Source organism: Ranitomeya imitator, chromosome 10 (genome assembly GCF_032444005.1).
Source record: "Ranitomeya imitator isolate aRanImi1 chromosome 10, aRanImi1.pri, whole genome shotgun sequence".
NCBI classification, from domain to species: Eukaryota; Metazoa; Chordata; class Amphibia; order Anura; family Dendrobatidae; genus Ranitomeya; species Ranitomeya imitator.
This window is the reverse complement of record NC_091291.1, coordinates 99,934,124-99,949,154: the sequence shown is the minus strand read 5'-3', so window position 1 is coordinate 99,949,154 and position 15,031 is coordinate 99,934,124. Positions and strand designations below refer to the sequence as shown.

The following is a 15,031-nucleotide window of genomic DNA, read 5'->3' as shown; positions in this document are numbered from 1 at the left end:
TTGACTTTGTATTCATGTACTAATGATGGTTCTGGCGAAGAAACATCACCAGATCAACCATCACCACATGAATACGTCTCACCAGAACCACCATCTGTACAGGAACACAGCATCAGAACCATGCAAACTGTATTTGTTGGATGTGTACATGATGGACGAAAAAACCATCACACGCAGTGGTGTACTGCCAATGGCGGCAGGCCAAGACACTGCTATGGGGCCCATGAACCAGGGAAGTCCGATTTCAGCGCCCCCACCGGACCCCACCTCCATCCATCAGCACAGAATGACAGGGGTGGTAGTGTTTGCTGATGGCTGGAGGGGGTTCCGGCCATCAGAGCGAGCAATGATGATGGAGGAGTCAGGGTCAGCAGATGCTTCCATCCCCATCATTCTTCCTCGGCGTCTGAAAGGTCAGAGCAGCTGGCGCAATGACGTAATTACAGTGCGCCCACTGTTCTGACATGTCCACTGCTTCACACCACACGCTCAGCAGACCGGAGCACCAGGTGGAATGAGGAGAGGTATTTATTTTTTTAAGTGAGTGACTGGTGGCCATAACAGCTTATGGAGGATCATGGCGAGTGCATCATATTGTATGGAGGACCATGGCGAGTGCATTATATTGTATGGAGGACCATGGGGAGTGCATTATATTGTATGGAGGACCATGGGGAGTGCATTATATTGTATGGAGGACCATGGGGAGAGCATTATATTGTATGGAGGACCATGGGGAGAGCATTATATTGTATGGAGGACCATGGCGAGTGCATTATATTGTATGGAGGACCATGTGGAGTGCATTATATTGTATGGAGGCCATGGGGAGTGCATTATATTGTATGGAGGCCATGGGGAGTGCATTATATTGTATGGAGGCCATGGGGAGTGCATTATATTGTATGGAGGAGCATGTGGGGTGCATTATATTGTATGGAGGACCATGGGGAGTGCATTATATTGTATGGAGGAGCATGTAGGGTGCATTATATTGTATGGAGGACCATGGGGAGTACATTATATTGTATGGAGGAGCATGGCGAGTGCATTATATTGTATGGAGGACCATGGGGAGCGCATTATATTGTATGGAGGACCATGGCGAGTGCATTATATTGTATGGAGGACCATGTGGAGTGCATTATATTGTATGGAGGCCATGGGGAGTGCATTATATTGTATGGAGGCCATGGGGAGTGCATTATATTGTATGGAGGCCATGGGGAGTGCATTATATTGTATGGAGGAGCATGTGGGGTGCATTATATTGTATGGAGGACCATGGGGAGTGCATTATATTGTATGGAGGAGCATGTAGGGTGCATTATATTGTATGGAGGACCATGGGGAGTACATTATATTGTATGGAGGAGCATGGCGAGTGCATTATATTGTATGGAGGACCATGGCGAGTGCATTATATTGTATGGAGGACCATGGCGAGTGCATTATATTGTATGGAGGACCATGTGGAGTGCATTATATTGTATGGAGGCCATGGGGAGTGCATTATATTGTATGGAGGCCATGGGGAGTGCATTATATTGTATGGAGGCCATGGGGAGTGCATTATATTGTATGGAGGAGCATGTGGGGTGCATTATATTGTATGGAGGACCATGGGGAGTGCATTATATTGTATGGAGGAGCATGTAGGGTGCATTATATTGTATGGAGGACCATGGGGAGTACATTATATTGTATGGAGGACCATGGGGAGTGCATTATTGTGGCACCCCTAGGGGTATTTGCCACAAAAATAGTTACTGACAGTAAATGCAAATACTAAAATAGCAAGACTGCACTACCACCTCCGGCCAGAAGGGGGAGCTCCAGAGACTCCCCTTGATCCATTCTGGTCTGAGAGAAGAACTGGCAGTTGGGCTAAGGAGCTGAAAGTGAGAGGTCATACAGTTGAATCTCTAACAGCCCTGTGACTGTTACCAGGCCTAAATCACCGGCCTGAGGAGAAGAGGGATAGAGAAAAAGGACATTGTGAGAACCGGGTAGCATTAATCACTACCCAGAACAGGCGCAAAGACGGATACCGGATCCGTGGCTGTATTCATTACATATAATACAGCAACCGGAAAAACGTGAGGTGATATCAGCTTCACTAGGGTCGGACGCAGCAACAGACACAGAGTTCAGCGGTACTCCTGGAGGGGGTAAGCCGATAAAAGGACTCGGGTTGCCCGTCGAACCAGGACCCGGAGGGGACAGATTGGGCCGGCAGCCAGTTCACATACAGCAGCAGGGCCACACAGATATTGCGTACAATAAGAGGCGAAGACCCCGGCAGGGTCAAAGTAACTCAGAGTTCCCATACAGACTCCGGTGACAGGACTGGTTGTAAATCCTTTTTTGTTAAAGTAAACTGGTTAAACGTTTCAGTGCCTCAGTCTTTCATTTGGACAATAGCCATCTATCCAGGATTGGGATCATCACCGCTGGGAGAACCTGCTGCTGATCAAGTAAGTGCCTGTTCTCTCACGATACCCTTTACACTGTGCAGTGCCTGAGGCCACAGCACCGGGTCAAGCCACCCGTGACACCCCCCTCAACAGACAGACCCCATTGGTCCGGTGCTGGGTACCCCGGTCTCTTGGGCGTCACAATTGGCGTCACGAACAGGATCTAGCCAGCCCGTATACCGGGTATTGTGTGCCGTGATTGGAGCCCAAAACTGTGAAAACTTGGATGAAAAATCTTGAAAATTGACTTTATTAAAGAAAAATCCATTCTCCATTGAAAACTATTGAAAGTGACTTTTCCCCATTGGTTATAATGGAGTAAAGATGGCCGCCATCCCCTGAGGTAATCACTTCATAACCGTTAGGCACGAGACTGTTAATTGAGCTACGCCATCACCTGAGCCCCAGTCTAACTGAAAAACTTCAGAATCCGCCATTACAGAGCGCGGTGGGTGGGAGCAGCAGGGGGCGTGTCATTGTGGGCGGCACCAAGCTGAGCACTCTGACATCAGAGCAAGGGGAAAATCGATCCTGCTGCACAGCAGAACGAATCTACACTATCCCGACGGAAGCGGAGGACCGGAAGGGTCCGGATTAACTAAGGGGGCACAGTATGTCGCAGCACGGAGACGCCGCAGCACCCGGCGACACTAATGCAGCTGAAAGACGGAGTGTCGATAGAGAGTCCGGTAGCGCAGCGGTGCAAGGAGTGGCGCCCATCATGCCGGTGCTGATGCCATATACCCCGGGTGGCCCATGGCTTCCAATGTATGAAGGTGAGCCTAATACCCTTGACGATTTCAGAGAAAAGATGCTGGCCCATTTTGACATGTTCCCTGTGGGTGAAGTTCAGCGTGTTAGTCTCCTGATGATGCAATTAAGTGGCCATGCTAAGCGAGAAGTCACAGCATGGGCAGCTGATCTAAAAGGCACTGTTGAACGCATATTTGCTGGATTAAAAGCTACATTTGAAACCACTGCCAGCAGCAAAGCTAAAGTACGATTCTTTAATTGCAAACAAAAAGTTAATGAGGGCGTGAGAGACTTTGCCTTAAACCTGCAGGAAGCCCTTAAATCACTTACACTGGCTGAACCCATTTTTAACACCGGAGCGGATAAACTGCTAAGAGATCAATTTATTGAGGGACTCTACACCCCTTCTCACCGGGGGCATGTGAGCATGCTTGTTTTTAAGAACCCTGAATTGACATTTGCCCAATTAAAGGAGAGCGTTATACGTCTACAGCTGGCAGAGGCACCTCGGGATCAGGATCCTGCGCAACTCATGGCAGAGGCTCCTCAACAACATGGAGTACCAGTGACATCAGCTATGTCCGGGGCCATTGCTAAGCCCCTGGGGCCCAGTACTAATGAGGCTCTTCAACAAAAGCTTGACTCTTTAACTGATGTTGTTGCTTCAATGGCTAAAACCATGCAGGAGATGAGAGGACCCAAGATGGAGTTGTCAAACCGTAGAGAAGGTGTTCCATGGATGAGACCCCGGAGATACCCGACATGGAGAGGACGACCCCGCGACCGCTACCAACCGGATGGACAGCCCATTTGCCGCCGTTGCCAGCAGCCAGGCCACTTTGCACGAGATTGTGATTTAAACGGGAATCCCCTGGGAATGCGGGCCGCTTCGCAGGAATGAACTTTCAAGGCCCAACACCCTGGCACGACAGGTACATCGGAGGACGACCCATTATCCCTATCGTGCTGGACGGAATGCCCCTCAACGCTTTGCTGGACACAGGTTCTCAGATTTCATCTATACCGTATATCCTTATCCTATATCCTATAAGAGGTACTGGGCTGATGCAGATATTGATAAAGGGCCCTCTGATGTTGAACTAGATATATGGGCCAGTAATGGTAAGTTGGTACCGAAACTAGGATTCAGGGAGATGACCATAAAGATTGGTAAAGTAGAATTGAAGAAACAGGGTATAATTGTTGTTGATGTTGACCGGCGGAACTGTGAACCCACTGTATTGATAGGAATGAATGTGTTAGAGAACTGCTTTTCCGAAGTCATTTCTGTCTTACAGCAAATTGCTGAAACTGCCCAATCCTGCCAGCAGAGAGTTCTCCGGAGGGAAATAAAAGTATTGATGTTAAGGCAACAGGTAGAAGTTGCAGGTGGAGAAATCGGCAGTGTGAGGGTAAGTGATCCAACATCTATTGTAATCCCACCAAAAACAGAAATGCTGGTATGGTGTAGAGCAGCCATTGGTACTAAGGGACGAGATTATCAAGCCTTAATAGAACCAGTGTACACCGACAGCAGGCCCACTATACTCACAGCACGAGGGATAGTCGAGGTACACCGGGGACGAGTGCCGGTACGACTTTTGAACTGTGGAGAGGAAGAGGTCACTTTGCCAAGGTATGCTACAATGGCAAAGCTATATACTGTTGACAACAATGCCATCAAAACCATTGAGCCCTTAGAACCAACCTGTCAGGTGGAAGGCAATGGCTCAGATGGAGAAATGGAGGATTGGTGCCAACAGCTACACGTGGGCATAAATTCAACACCTACCCATCAAAAACAAGGGGTGTATAGGCTAGTGACGGAATATGAACAAGTCTTCAGTAAACACCCATTGGACTTCGGACGGATAGAAGGGGTAGAACACACAATCCCCACCAGTGACCATCCCCCAATAAAAGAAAGATATAGACCCATACCGCCCGCTCACTATCAATGTGCAAAAGATATGCTGAGGGAGATGAAACAGGCCGGGGTAATAAGAGACAGCTGTAGCCCCTGGGCGGCCCCTCTAGTGATTGTCAAAAAAAAGGACGGAACCATGAGAATGTGCGTAGACTACCGGAAGATTAATAACATCACCCATAAAGACGCCTACCCCTTGCCTAGGATAGAAGAGTCCTTAACTGCTTTGAAATCTGCTAATTATTTTTCCACCTTAGACTTAACAAGCGGGTACTGGCAAGTCCCTGTGGCTGAGCGAGATAAGGAAAAGACGGCATTCACCACACCAATGGGTCTATGTGAATTTAATCGCATGCCGTTCGGACTCTGCAACGCATCCGGTACCTTCCAGCGGCTGATGGAATGCTGCCTCGGACACAAGAACTTCGAGACCGTCCTCCTGTACCTAGATGATGTGATCGTCTACTCAAAGACTTACGAACAACACTTAATAGACCTGGCAGAAGTGTTCGAAGCCTTATCCAGGTATGGCATGAAAGTCAAGCCATCCAAATGTCACCTTCTCAAGCCAAAGGTACAGTACCTGGGACACATCATGAGTTCGGAGGGAGTAGCACCGGATCCCGAGAAAATAAGCGCCATAAGGGATTGGCCAAGACCTACCAGCGCAAAAGAAGTGAGACAATTCCTGGGATTGGTGGGTTACTATCGCAGATTTATAAAAGGATTTACCAAGTTGGCAGCACCCTTGCAAGACACCTTGGTAGGGCAGACGAAGAAACCTTCAAACCGAAACCCTTTTCAGTGGAACGACGAAAGGGAAGACTCCTTTGAACAACTAAAGAAGGCACTAACCGGAGAAGAGGTTCTGGCATACCCAGATTACCATCAACCTTTCATCCTCTACACCGATGCCAGTAATGTGGGACTAGGAGCGGTGCTGTCACAAAAGCAAGAAGGTCGGGAGAAAGTCATCGCCTTTGCAAGTAGAAAGCTCCGGCCTACTGAAAGAAATTCAGAAAATTACAGCTCCTTCAAATTGGAACTACTGGCAGTAGTTTGGGCTGTGACTGAACGTTTCAAACACTATCTGGCCGCTGCAGAATTTATTGTCTATACTGACAACAATCCGTTGACCCACCTGGACACAGCCAAATTAGGTGCGTTAGAACAGCGATGGATAGCCCGGTTATCTAATTACAACTTCAAGATCAAGTATCGAGCAGGTCGCAAGAATGGAAATGCCGATGCCCTATCCCGGATGCCACACTTGAGAGATGTAGAAGAAGAAATGGGGGAGCTTGAAGAAATTGAACTACCAGCCTTCCATCATCCCAAGGCAAAACATCATCAGTCAAGTACCTATCAGAAACAACAAGAGGTGAATTTAAATCCGTTAGCACACCATAGATGGGCTGACACCCAAGACAGCAATCCGGCTGTGAAGTTGGTGAAGGAACTGTTAACTGAGCAAAGTGCATATCCCGATGAGGATGCCCCAGAAGAGACGCATCAACTCTGGAAAGAGAGAGGCAAAATGTTCCTGTATCAAGGGAAGCTCTGTAGAAGGTACACCAATCCGAAAACGCATGAATTGGTTTGGCAGATTATCGTGCCTAAACAAGATGTCAAGATGGTCCTCGAAGCTTACCATAATGGTGCTGGTCACTTCGGTTGGAAAAAGTTAGAAGTACTTCTAAGAGAAAGATTTTATTGGGTCGGGATGAGAAAATCAATCGAACAGTGGTGCAGAAATTGTGGCCCGTGCAACCTCAGAAGAAACGATCAAAAGAACCAAAGAGCACCACTGCAGCCCATAATCACCAAACAACCACTTGAACTTGTAGCCATGGACCACGTGAAGTTGACACCAAGCCGGTCTGGCTATGTCTATGCCTTGACCATCGTGGACCATTATTCACGCTTCTTGGTAGTAGTACCCGTAAAAGATCTGACAGCAAAAACAGCAGCCAAAGCGTTCCAAACGTACTTTTGTAGACCCCATGGATATCCGGAACATGTTCTCACCGACCAAGGTACAGCCTTTGAATCAGAGATCTTCAGAGAATTCTGTAATATGTATGGTTGCAAAAAGATACGGACGACGGCCTATCATCCACAAACAAACGGCTTATGCGAGAAGATGAACCATATTGTAATAGAACTACTAAAGACTTTACCTGAGGCAGAAAGGAATCAATGGCCAGAGAAATTGCCTGACTTGGTGGATCTGTATAATCATGTCCCGGTGAGTTCCACCAATTGCACCCCAGCTTACCTTATGCGTGCAAGACCCGGCCAATTACCAATCGATCTAGAAATGGGAATTCTGAAACCAGACGCAGAAGTCCAAGACTCCAATTGGGATATCATACGGCAAAAGCAGTATCGCCAAGTGCAAGAGAGTGTGGAAAGAAGCCTTCAGCAAACTAGAGAAAGACAAGAGCGAACTTTCAACCAGAATGCTCTAGCGACCCCATTAAGACCAGGTGACCAAGTGCTCAAGAGAAATCGTCGAACCAATAAACTGGACAATCAGTGGGAAGCCGTACCCTACACAGTTTTACCAACAAGAGTGGATAATCCTAAAATGTGTCTCATTAGCAAAAACGGAGGCTTAACATCTGTACTAGTGTCAAGAGACAATCTTAAATTATGTCCGGAAGCATTGAAAGAGCCAGACGTTGTCCAGCCAGAACCAGAAGTTATTCAACCCATACAGGTTCAACCAGTAAAGGAAAAAGAAGAGGAAATGTATCACACCTGTATAGGAGACTTTCCCAAAACCATACTAACATACCATGGTGCAGTAGTGGTTCCCATGGTGGCCTTTTACCCAACACCAAACCCAATACCAGAAGTCCCAAGACAGGAAGAGGCTGACCCCGTACTACAGGAGGTTCCAGGCCAGGAAGAACAGATTCCTGGTCAGAGTAATCCCATTCACGGTGGACTTGCCAACTCCATAGTCGTGGAATTATCTTTAGCAGAGCGGGCAGATACTACATCTGCAGTAGACAGTAGTACACCACATGAAGAGACACCGCTATTACGTAGATCACAGCGTAGTACCCAGGGTCAATTACCGGCCAGGTATGCAGATTACCAACTATAAAGCTCATAATGTGAATTGTATATATGTTATGCCGTATATAGTTAAACAGAAAATGTAGTATAGTCATTGTTATCAGTCTGCAACGTTTAAGCCCAGTGCCTACAGAGACTTGTCTGTATGAACTTCTTGCATATTCTTGAACTTTTTATCAGCCCGGAGGCACTAAATCAAAGCTCCGGAAAGACTGCTTTTTGAACTTTGCTCCTCGCCCTTTTTGAACTTTCTTTAGACTTTATATTGATAACTCCGTTGGAAAAATGGAACTAAATTCCTGGACACAAAGTGCAGTGCCGTTCCTAATACCTTCAAGGATAGAACTGTATTAATGGACGCTATTTGAAGTGACTTTGTACAGAACTATATTTTTGTTTCCTCGAGTGGTTTTTGTAACTTTTCATTTTTAAGACTCTGTACATATTAATTGTTATTTCAAAATGTTATTGTCCCACAGTCCCGGAGTACTGTTCTTAACTAAGGGGGAATGTGGCACCCCTAGGGGTATTTGCCACAAAAATAGTTACTGACAGTAAATGCAAATACTAAAATAGCAAGACTGCACTACCACCTCCGGCCAGAAGGGGGAGCTCCAGAGACTCCCCTTGATCCATTCTGGTCTGAGAGAAGAACTGGCAGTTGGGCCAAGGAGCTGATAGTGAGAGGTCATACAGTTGAATCTCTAACAGCCCTGTGACTGTTACCAGGCCTAAATCACCGGTCTGAGGAGAAGAGGGATAGAGAAAAAGGACATTGTGAGAACCGGGTAGCATTAATCACTACCCAGAACAGGCGCAAAGACGGATACCGGATCCGTGGCTGTATTCATTATATATAATACAGCAACCGGAAAAACGTGAGGTGATATCAGCTTCACTAGGGTCGGACGCAGCAACAGACACAGAGTTCAGCGGTACTCCTGGAGGGGGTAAGCCGATAAAAGGACTCGGGTTGCCTGTCGAACCAGGACCCGGAGGGGACAGATTGGGCCGGCAGCCAGTTCACATACAGCAGCAGGGCCACACAGATATTGCGTACAATAAGAGGCGAAGACCCCGGCAGGGTCAAAGTAACTCAGAGTTCCCATACAGACTCCGGTGACAGGACTGGTTGTAAATCCTTTTTTGTTAAAGTAAACTGGTTAAACGTTTCAGTGCCTCAGTCTTTCATTTGGACAATAGCCATCTATCCAGGATTGGGATCATCACCGCTGGGAGAACCTGCTGCTGATCAAGTAAGTGCCTGTTCCCTCACGATACCCTTTACACTGTGCATTGCCTGAGGCCACAGCACCGGGTCAAGCCACCCGTGACACCCCCCTCAAGAGACAGACCCCATTGGTCCGGTGCTGGGTACCCCGGTCTCTTGGGCGTCACAATATATTGTATGGAGGACCATGGGGAGTACATTATATTGTATGGAGGACCATGGCGAGTGCATTATATTGTATGGAGGAGCATGTGGGGTGCATTATATTGTATGGAGGACCATGGGGAGAGCATTATATTGTATGGAGGCCATTGGGAGAGCATTATATTGTATGGAGGATCATGGGGAGTGCATTATATTGTATGGAGGCCATTGGGAGAGCATTATATTGTATGGAGGATCATGGGGAGTGCATTATATTGTATGGAGGATCATGGGGAGTGCATTATATTGTATGGAGGACCATGGGGAGTGCATTATTTTGTATGGAGGACCATGAGGAGGGCATTATATTGTATGGAGGACCATGGGGAGTGCATTATATTGTATGGAGGCCATTGGGAGAGCATTATATTGTATGGAGGATCATGGGGAGTGCATTATATTGTATGGAGGCCATTGGGAGAGCATTATATTATATGGAGGATCATGGGGAGTGCATTATATTGTATGGAGGATCATGGGGAGTGCATTATATTATATGGAGGATCATGGGGAGTGCATTATATTGTATGGAGGACCATGGGGAGTGCATTATATTGTATGGAGGACCATGAGGAGGGCATTATATTGTATGGAGGAGCATGGGGAGTGCATTATATTGTATGGAGGACCATGGGGAGTGCATTATATTGTATGGAGGACCATGGCGAGTGCATTATATTGTATGGAGGACCATGGGGAGAGCATTATATTGTATGGAGGATCATGGGGAGTGCATTATATTGTATGGAGGACCATGGGGAGTGCATTATATTGTATGGAGGCCATTGGGAGAGCATTATATTGTATGGAGGATCATGGGGAGTGCATTATATTGTATGGAGGCCATTGGGAGAGCATTATATTGTATGGAGGATCATGGGGAGTGCATTATATTGTATGGAGGATCATGGGGAGTGCATTATATTGTATGGAGGACCATGGGGAGTGCATTATTTTGTATGGAGGACCATGAGGAGGGCATTATATTGTATGGAGGACCATGGGGAGTGCATTATATTGTATGGAGGCCATTGGGAGAGCATTATATTGTATGGAGGATCATGGGGAGTGCATTATATTGTATGGAGGCCATTGGGAGAGCATTATATTATATGGAGGATCATGGGGAGTGCATTATATTGTATGGAGGATCATGGGGAGTGCATTATATTATATGGAGGACCATGGCGAGTGCATTATATTGTATGGAGGACCATGGGGAGTGCATTATATTGTATGGAGGACCATGAGGAGGGCATTATATTGTATGGAGGAGCATGGGGAGTGCATTATATTGTATGGAGGACCACGGGGAGTGCATTATATCGTATGGAGGACCACGGGGAGTGCATTATATCGTATGGAGGACCATGGGGAGAGCATTATATCCTATGGAGGACCACGGGGAGTGCATTATATTCTATGGAGGAGAATGGGGAGTGCATTATATTCTATGGAGGACCATGGGGAGAGCATTATATCCTATGGAGGACCACGGGGAGTGCATTATATCGTATGGAGGACCATGGGGAGAGCATTATATCCTATGGAGGACCACGGGGAGTGCATTATATTCTATGGAGGAGAATGGGGAGTGCATTATATTCTATGGAGGACCATGGGGAGAGCATTATATCCTATGGAGGACCACGGGGAGTGCATTATATTCTATGGAGGAGAATGGGGAGTGCATTATATTCTATGGAGGAGAATGGGGAGTGCATTATATTCTATGGAGGACCATGGGGAGAGCATTATATTCTATGGAGGCCATGGAGAGTGCATTATATCCTATGGAGGACCATGGGGAGAGCATTATATTCTATGGAGGAGAATGGGGAGTGCATTATATTCTATGGAGGCCATGGGGACTGTATTATATTCTATGGAGAATGGAGAGTGGGGTATATTCCATGGAGGACCACTTGGGGTGCATTATACCAGATATTACAGCATAGTGGAGGGGATGTTATGAAATCCCATCTCCACTATGCGTACAAACATGCAGGCGGCAGACCTGTGTATACGCACATGCGGCGCGTCTTTCTAGACGGCAGCATGTCTGTTTATCTTGTGGAGACGCTCAGTCTCAGCAAGATAAATACCACAGTCTATGTATAGGACGCGGCGATTCCAAGAGTTCAATGATCACAGTCGTAATCACTGGGTGTACTAAAGGGGCAGTGCTTTGGGCGGAGCGGGGGATCTGGTGGGTCCAAAGCGCTGCCAATACGCCCGTGGAAACATACCCTAATATCTGAACCAGTCCTTTACTTGGGGGGCACCAAGACGCCTTGTCCCTGCCCTGATCCACAATATTAGGCAGAGCTGCCCCCGGGACCCACCGGCGATCTGTGAGGTGCTGCACCCTCCCATCACTGACAGCTCCCGACCAGAGGCTGGGGCCACTGACTGCGATAACCGTGAGATCTCCGGTGTTCTCGCCCCTCCGCCCTGTCCCTGCACAGCGCACGGTGCCGGGGACACACAGGTGACTCCCAGGTCAGCACCGTCCAGTGCAGCCCCGTGCTCCCGCCACAGCCGCAGGATACCGCGTCCTCTCACCGGGGACAACCCGACCTCGCAGCGCTTCACGTGTGACAGCTCCAAGAGAGGGCGCGGCCATGACAGCTCCGCAGCCCCGCACCCTGATTGGTCGACGGCTCAACTTTGGCTCCGCCTTTTCTCCGCCTCTCCTGCCTTGCTATCCAATCATTACCGCCTCGATAGCCTTCTCCTACTGCGATTGGTTCAAACGGGCCAACTCCGTTCCTCATCAACCAATCCCAACATTTGTTTAGGGGTTGAATGGGCGTACCCAGCCTTAGCCAATCCAGTTCTTTCATGAGGGCGTGGATGTAGTGCACTATAGCGAGGGCGTAGCTTGTGGAGTTAACACTGTCAGTGACGTAAATCTGCCGGCTCCTCCTCGGCAGGGGTGGGGTCAGAAATCTCAGGCGTTGATTGGTCCATAGAGCGCTCAATCAACCTGATTGGCGTGACGGCTCGGTAGCCTCATGGTAGAGGTGGGCGTGGCTGGGACGCTGAGGGTTCCGCCCATCTGGTCCGGCCGCGGGAGCGCGCTTTGGTTGTTACCGGTGGCGAGGAGGAGAGGATGTGGCGCGCGGAGGGGAAATGGCTGCCGAGAACAAGCCGGAAGGTAAAGAGCGCGGCACGGTACACTTTGTGTGGGGATGACTGTGCTCTCCGAGGCCGGGGGGATGTGGAAAGGGGGAGGGGATATGTGCGTGTGTGAGTTGAAGGAGACGGGCGGGTGTGAGAGGTGAGGAGAGAGGAGCGAGAGGCGGTTGGGAGGAGAAGAAGGGGAGGGCTGTGTGTGAGGAGGCAGAGGCAGCAGCAGGAGGAGTGGGCACACTTTCCTGACACCGCTCCCCTCACACTTGGACACATTGAGGAGAAGGAGGCTGTCACCCCCCATGACACTACAAGCACGGGGTCTCCAGCCCAGGCAGAGGGGGGCTGCCCACACATTGGGGTGATAGCCTCCTGGGTCAGACAGGGGTCAGCTCCTGACATCCCCTCTTCTCCCTGCCGTCTTCAGGGGTCTGCCAGCACCGGGGGGAGACGTAGCCCACCTCCGGCACACCATTGGCTGCCTCCATCCAAGCTTCGTCTTCCTCTTCTCTTTTCCCTTGCGCCCCAAAACTTCTTCCCAATATTGGACCCTTATGTACGACATTGCCTATAGTTACCCCTGAGCATCTCGGAGACCCCCGCCTCCTTCCCCCCAATCTCTTACTTGGTCTCCTCGCCAGCCCCCTTCCCGTCTCCTCACCTGATTTACCTGTGCTCCTTGTCGGGCTTGTCTAACACAAGGGGAGGGGGGTCCCTGGCATGTTTCCTCGCCTGGTGCCTACAATTGGGGTATTGGCTCCTTGGACGACCATCATCTTCCTCACCATCATCGTCGCCGCCACGTCGTCCTCGTCATGTCGATGAATAACCTGCTGGAAGGACCTTTAAGCAACCCGAGCCGACGGCCGACACCTGGAAAGTATGGTAAATGGTCACACGTTGCTCCGCTCAGGGCATGAGGATGATGGGGGTTGTATTGATGGGTTGTGTTTGTGGGCTCTGCTAATAATCCATAGTTGCTCATCCCTGGCAGGGAGGGGAGGAGGTGGGGGGTGTCAGGGGCTTAGCTCAGGGGCAGCAGTCTCCGCTAATCCAGCAAACTTTCCACAAAAAGAGCATCAAGTTTACTACACGCTGCAAAACAGCAGCACATGGCACCTCCAGACTGCTGTGACTTACTGTGGAATATTCCTGAACTCCTCCGCTCCGGCCGGCGCTCCTCGTCTGCACTCACATCCCATACTTAGAAAATTACATTCCTTTTTTATTTAATTCCCATCGCAGTAAAGCGAGCGCCTGCCCCTCGGTATCATCTATAGGTGAACAGCCTTTATAGAGCAATAGATAAACCCGCTCCCGTCCTCCCCGCGTTCTTCCAACTCTTCTTTCTTTTCCTTCATAGGCGATTGCAACATTGTGTCCAGTATTTTGTAAACATGTAATTACTATATAGAATGTGTCATTTTTAGCTTTCATTTGTTTATTCCCATTTTTAGTTTTCTTTGTTTGCACTGAGCTTTTTTTTAAATAAATTTTATTTATTTTTATTCCAGGCTACTTCGCCAGTTCGCCTTAATTTATCCTCCATGTTTTTTTAATAAATAGGATCCCCCCTTTTTTATTTTTTTATTTTTAAAGAGCTAAACCAAAATAACAGATAATTCCATAAAGCTGCGTTAACAATATATCTCAAATCCACAAGGGGGTAGTGATGCACTATGAAGACGCTTCCACCATAGACATGCTGATTATGTGTACAACCCCCCCTCAACCCACAATTGCTCTCTTTTTTTTTTTTTTTTTTTCCGGAAAAATGGCACATTTGCATTTTAACTTGAGATACAGCAAAGTATATTTTAATTGGCGTGTTCAATTAATTCCCCTCCTCACCATGTGATATAGTAAGGGCATGATCTCAAGTGGATGGGTTTTCTCTGTAGACTATCCTAGTTGATGATATTGACGGTTGGGTAGGACTTGGGCTTTAGTAGTAAAGTAGTGAGGAATGTATCGGAAGAGAATGTTTGTTCTAATTTCATATATTTACACTATATAGTTTTCTTGCCACTCATCCCCAGTTTGCTTAAGGACACGGTATGACGCTCCTACCCCTTGTTGCATTCCTTTAGCTTGTGTAGTTATGTGAGCTGGGAGAATTTATCTGAAATCACAGCGAGTCTTTTATAATCTATATATGAATCCGTGGTCTTTTATAATCTATATAATCTATATATGAATAGTTGTAACGTGCAGATT

General features: G+C 47.9%; 1 protein-coding gene across 8 annotated transcripts in view; it reads left to right on the top strand.

Annotated features, from left to right (window-relative positions):
* The first annotated feature begins 12,733 nt into the window (after window positions 1–12,733).
* The window catches only part of CAMTA1 (calmodulin binding transcription activator 1), a 2,164,810-nt gene continuing 2,162,512 nt past the window's right edge, over window positions 12,734–15,031 (top strand). For 5 of the 8 annotated variants that reach the window (XM_069742031.1, XM_069742030.1, XM_069742026.1 and 2 more), the window contains exon 1: window positions 12,734–12,839. In XM_069742031.1, the coding sequence (XP_069598132.1) occupies window positions 12,815–12,839 (25 nt within the window). In that variant the 5' untranslated portion in view covers window positions 12,734–12,814. Of the gene's footprint in view, window positions 12,840–13,007; window positions 13,700–15,031 lie in introns of those variants that run through there. The other 3 variants (XM_069742028.1, XM_069742029.1, XM_069742023.1) reach the window with 3 other exon arrangements.